General features: G+C 51.2%; 1 protein-coding gene across 1 annotated transcript in view; it reads left to right on the top strand.

Annotated features, from left to right (window-relative positions):
* The window catches only part of LOC143276829 (uncharacterized), a 19,574-nt gene extending 16,898 nt beyond the window's left edge, over positions 1–2,676 (top strand). The window contains exons 9-11 of the mRNA XM_076581484.1: positions 190–354; positions 1,634–1,699; positions 2,639–2,676. Of these exons, the coding sequence (XP_076437599.1) occupies positions 190–354; positions 1,634–1,699; positions 2,639–2,676 (269 nt within the window). The remainder of the gene's footprint in view (positions 1–189; positions 355–1,633; positions 1,700–2,638) is intronic.
* Positions 2,677–6,280: the final 3,604 nt, after the last annotated feature.

The raw sequence follows: 6,280 nt of genomic DNA, 5'->3' as shown, positions 1-6,280 counted from the left end.
CCAGTGTCTGCTGTCTCCCCTCTCCCCAGTCACTGCTGTCTCCCCTCTCCCCAGTCACTGCTGTCTCCCCTCTCCCCAGTCACTGCTGTCTCCCCTCTCCCCAGTCACTGCTGTCTCCCCTCTCCCCAGTGTCTGCTGTCTGCCCTCTCCAGACATGTCTCCCCAGTCACTGCTGTCTCCCCTCTCCAGACATGTCTCCCCAGTCACTCGCCCTGATCCGCGTACAGGAGGCGGTTGATTCTGGGGACGGCGTAGAGGTAGTAGGCCTGGATCAGCGACGTGACGAAGACAACGGCGTTGCTGGTCATGAAGGCTCGGAAGGCCCAGCCCATACAGAAGGACACCCTTCTCACGGTGGGCAGCAGCTGGGACCCGCGGTCCAACCCTACACACATCCCCAACGTACCTGGTAACACACAGGTACACACAGGTGATGGTGGTGGTAGCGATGACAGTGTAGTGTAGTGTGCGGTGGGAGTGCCGGTTTAGTCGCCGGCAACCCGACCCTGAACAGGTTGTACTGGATTACAGGTTACCGGTAGCAGATCTAATGACCTGACCTGACGTATTTTATACTTGTAGCTACACCAACAACATATTCCTTTCATTCAAACTTTCAAACATTAGATGTATTTGATGTGTGGATTACCCTTCAGCTTTGGTGACAAACATGTTCAGTCTTTTACAATGACAGATTCTGTGTCAACACACTATATCACTGTAATAATAATTGACAAATAAAATAATTGTAAGACAGCAACTGTGTCTATGAAGCATTTCTTTAAAAAAAAAAAAAAAAAAAAAAAAGAAGACGACAAAACCAAAATATGTATTTCAAAAACAATTTCACAGATTCCAAACATGGGAATAGTTTTTCTTTTCCTTTTTTCTTATAATCTGAACGCATGTAGTGTAGTGTAGTACTCTTTTTGTCACAACAGATCTCTCTGACAGTGATGATGGTGATGGTGGTGGTGGTGATGATGATAGTGGTGACAATGGTGGTGATGATACTGGCGGTAATGATGATGGTAATAGTGGTGGTGGTGGTGGTGGTGGTGGTGATGGTGGTGGTGATGGTAATAGTGGTGGTGATGGTGGTGGTGGTGGTGGTGGTGGTGGTGGTGGTAATGATGATAGTGGTGACAATGGTGGTGATGATACTGGCGGTAATGATGATGGTAATAGTGGTGGTGGTGGTGGTGGTGGTGGTGATGGTGGTGGTGATGGTAATAGTGGTGGTGATGGTGGTGGTGGTGGTGGTGGTGGTGGTGGTAATGATGATAGTGGTGACAATGGTGGTGATGATACTGGCGGTAATGATGATGGTAATAGTGGTGGTGGTGGTGGTGGTGGTGGTGATGGTGGTGGTGATGGTAATAGTGGTGGTGATGGTGGTGGTGGTGGTGGTGGTGGTGGTGGTAATGATGATAGTGGTGACAATGGTGGTGATGATACTGGCGGTAATGATGATGGTAATAGTGGTGGTGACGACGATGACTGACGACGATGACGATGATGTTAATGACGACGATGACGATGACGCTAATGACGACGATGACGATGACGATGATGCTAATGACGACGCTACTCACTTCCCAAGAGGAAGCAGAAGATGCTGTTGCCCCGCCAGCTGTGTTCCGGCTCAACCAGCAGGGACATCACCAGGATGATGAAACCCAGAGAGTTCACCCAGCAGGTGAGCACGGCGCGATACTGGACTGTCCCACACACACACACACACACACACACACACACACACACACACACACACCACACACACACACACACACACCACACACACACACACACACACACACCACACACACACACACACACACCACACACACACACACACCACACGCACACACCACACACACACACACACACACACACCACACACACACACCACACACACCACACACCACACACCACACGCACACACACACACACACACACACACACACGCACACACACACACACCACACCACACCACACACACACACACACACACATACACACACACCATAGTCACCATTTAAAGAATACAGCAAATACACAACACAGGAAAGCACTGACCATGTTACGAATCAGCGCCCATGACTTACAAATCGAACAGGGAAGATATAAAAATACACCGAAAGAACAAAGACTGTGTGATACTTGTAACAGTTTAGAAGATGAGATTCACCTTTTAGACAATTGTGTAAAGTACAATACTTACAGACACAGATTCCTAATCGATATATGTCGTCCAAATGCAAAGCCTAGTGAATTGATCCTTCTAACAGAAATACAGCCAAGGCTGGCGAAATTTGTTCATGAATGTTTCTCTTCTTAATATGCTCATGTTTATGTTTCATTGTGTCTTATAAACTTTAAGGTTTTATGACAATAAAAAGTATTCTATTCCATTCTATTCTATTCACACCACACACACTCTCTCTCTCTCTCTCTCTCTCTCTCTCTCTCACACACACACACACACACACACACACACACACACACACAGGGAGGGAGGGAGAGAAAGATGGAGATAGGCAGATGGAGAGGGAGAGAGCAAAAGACACACACATAGGGAGGGAGAGTGGAAGAGGGCAACACCCAAACCCAACCCCACACACTCACCAACCTACAGACACTGACAACTCCAGCGATTCCTGCCAAGAGAAATAACTCCTTGTATCAAGTTTGGTTTTCTATTGATCTCAGTTATTTCCCTTCGATCATACAAGAAATATGTGTAATTTAAAAATTCTGTCTGGGGGTGATGGTGATTACGTGTTCTGTAGGAATTGTTCTGTGTGAGCAGAGCATGCAGGGCACAAGGCGAGGCAACACGACCACCACACCCACCACCACCACCACCACCACCACCACAACACCGACACCACCACCACCACCACAACACCGACACCACCACCACCACAACACCGACACCACCACCACCACCACAACATCGACACCACCACCACCAGCACACCGACACCACAACACCGACACCACAACACCGACACCACAACACCACAACACCGACACCACCACCACCACAACACCGACACCACCACAACACCGACACCACCACAACACCGACACCACCACAACACCGACACCACCACAACACCGACACCACCACCACCACAACACCGACACCACCACAACACCGACACCACCACAACACCGACACCACAACACCGACACCACCACAACACCACCACCACCACAACACCGACACCACACCACCACCACAACACCGACACCACCACAACACCGACACCACAACACCGACACCACCACAACACCGACACCACACCACCACCACAACACCGACACCACCACAACACCACCACCACCACCACAACACCGACACCACCACAACACCGACACCACCACAACACCACCACCACCACCACAACACCGACACCACCCTAACACCGACACCACCACAACACCACCACCACCACCACACACCACCACAACACCGACACCACCACCACCACCACAACACCGCCACCACCACAACACCACCACCACCACCACAACACCGACACTACCACCACCACAACACCGACACCACCACCACCACCACACACCACCACAACACCAACACCACCACAACACCGACACCACCACCACCACCACAACACCGACACCACCACAACACCAACACCACCACAATACTGACACCACCACCACAACACCGACACCACCACCACCACCACATCGACACCACCACCACCACACCGACACCACCACCACAACACCGACACCACCACAACACCAACACCACCACCACCACACCGACACCACCACCACCACACCGACACCACCACCACCACCACCACCACACCGACACCACCACCACAACACCGACACCACCACCACCACCACCACCACACCGACACCACCACCAACACCACCACAACACCGACACCAACACACCACCACCCACCCTTCCAACTCACCTCTAGAGCCCCCAAACCAGAAGCAGTAGGGCCTGCCAGGACCGTCATAGCGACACGCCCTCCACAACCCGTACCAGGTCTCCTCCTGTCCCACCCTGTGGGCCACCCAGAACACGCTCGTCATGCCCACACACATCGCCGCCAGACACAGGACGTACACCACCACCAAGAACACGTTCATCATCAGGCGCGACACGCTGAGCTGAGCTTCAGGTTGAGGTTGAGGTTGGGGTTGTTGGGGCTGGGGCTGGGGCTGGGGATCGGGTTGAGGTCGGCGTCGGGGTGTTGCCATGGTGGTGGTGGTGGTGGTGGTGTTGGCTGGCTGGTTGGTTGGCTGGTTGGTTGGTTGGTTGGTTGGTTTCGCGTGCAGGCAATTTTTCTGATTTCCTTTTGATTTGGTGGTTGGAGGTCCTTGCGGAAGTTTGGCGAGCAGGGATAAAACAATGGTTGTCGATACTCTGAAAATAAATGGATAAGAAGCAGAAGTCAGCAGCAGTAGTAGCAGCAGCAGCAGCAGCAGCAGTAGTAGTAGTCGTAGTGGTAGTAGTGGTCGTAGAGTCTTAAGTACATGCTTTTAACGTCCCGTCATTGTCACCTTCCTTTTTTTTTCCAAGAAGCCAGAAAAGCGTGTCGCAAGGCAGAGCAGAGGCTAGAAGAGAAGGCTGCAGCACAGGCGAAACGTAATCCAAAGGCTTTTTGGTGGTGTGTGAAGAACCAAAGCAAGACGCGTGGGGGAGTGACAGATCTACAAGAGGAGGATGGCCCAAGGACAGCACCTAGTCAGGAGAAGGCTGGGGTGCTTTACCAGTTGTTTTTAACTCATTCAGTACGGCCAGTCCTCTCTTCTCCTCTACACAGACCCATCGGATGTCCAGTGGGTGTCTCAATGACCCAACCTTTAGCTTCCGTCGTCAGAATTGTGGTATTCTTTGTCAACATTGTGCAATATTTTGATGATGGTAATTGAGGTGAAACGCTGTTAACGTCGTCTCTTTCGCCGTTCGTATGGAGAGAGTTAAAGAGCGTCTTCACAGTTGAAGGGACGGGCGAGTTGCTGAACCCACCGCAGTACACGTTTGAAGAGGAGCTCACTGACCTTGAGGGACACAGTGTACTCAGAGAGGCTGGCCATGCTCAAACTACCCAGTTTAGAGCACAGAAGGAAACGTGGCGACATGTCCATGGTGTATACAGGACGGACAAGCCACAGCTGATGCTCTCCAGCAGCAAAGCGAGCAGCAGAGACCACAGCCTGAAACTGAGCAAGGTCCACTGTCCACTGTTCGGAGTGCCTTCTTTGTGGAACGGGTCACCAACACCTGGAATGGTCTCCCAGAAGATTTGGTGACAGCCCCAACACTAGCTGCCTTCAATGGCCGCTCGGACACTCACTGGACCAGTATTCCCTGCCTTTCTGACCCAGAGTGCTACCATTGGTCTGTAGGCATTACCACGCATGCCAGTTTTTGTTGTTTTTTAGAACAAGTTTTACAACAGTGACGAGCCCAGAACGGCGAACAGGCCGCGACCAGGCTTCAAGCGTTGATCAAGATCAAGGAGAAGGAGGAGGAGAAGGAGGAGGTGGGGGGCGGGGATGCAGACTAAAGCTCAGACTCAATGACGTCAAGACAGAAGCCATACCTGTAGGCTCTAGGTCTGTGGTTAGTTATGTTCACACCATTCCACGACAGTCTGCAATGCTGACATCATCTTCCAGAATCCTGTTTTGAAACCTGGGTGCATGTACTGACCCGGCTCTGCCCACGCATGACCATGTCAGTGATTTATTTACAAGTGCAAACTTCCAAATGAGAAAGAAAAAACATGTGTATCAATCGAACGTATCTGACTGTTGAAGCAACCTCTCGACTTGTCTGTTCCTTCATCGTCAGTTGCTGCTAGTCACTACTCGCTGGTTTGCCTGATTTGATCACACTCACCAACTGTGTCTTCTTTCAAGGCAAAACCCAAACCCTACATGTTCAAAATGGCATTTGGATGACGAAGCATTCTGTTCTCCTCTCACCCTCTACACTCCCCTTGTGCCCCCAGCCCCTCTTCTCCATTGGAGTTTCCATGTGTGTATGCATGTGGGTGGGTGTTGACTGTGTGTGTGTGTGTGTGTGTGTGTGCGCGCACGCGCGTGTGTATATATATTTTGTATATGATTAAAGTGGAGTGATGGCCAAGAGGTAACGCGTCCGCCCAGGAAGCGAGAGAATCTGAGCGCGCTGGTTCGAATCACGGCTCAGCCGCCGATATTTTCTCCCCCTCCACTAGACCTTGAGTGGTGGTCTGGACGCTAGTCATTCGGA

This window comes from Babylonia areolata, chromosome 33, assembly GCF_041734735.1.
Source record: "Babylonia areolata isolate BAREFJ2019XMU chromosome 33, ASM4173473v1, whole genome shotgun sequence".
In the NCBI taxonomy this organism is placed as follows: Eukaryota; Metazoa; Mollusca; class Gastropoda; order Neogastropoda; family Buccinidae; genus Babylonia; species Babylonia areolata.
The sequence above is the reverse complement of the archived record's forward strand: the minus strand, read 5'-3'. Positions and strand labels throughout refer to the sequence as shown.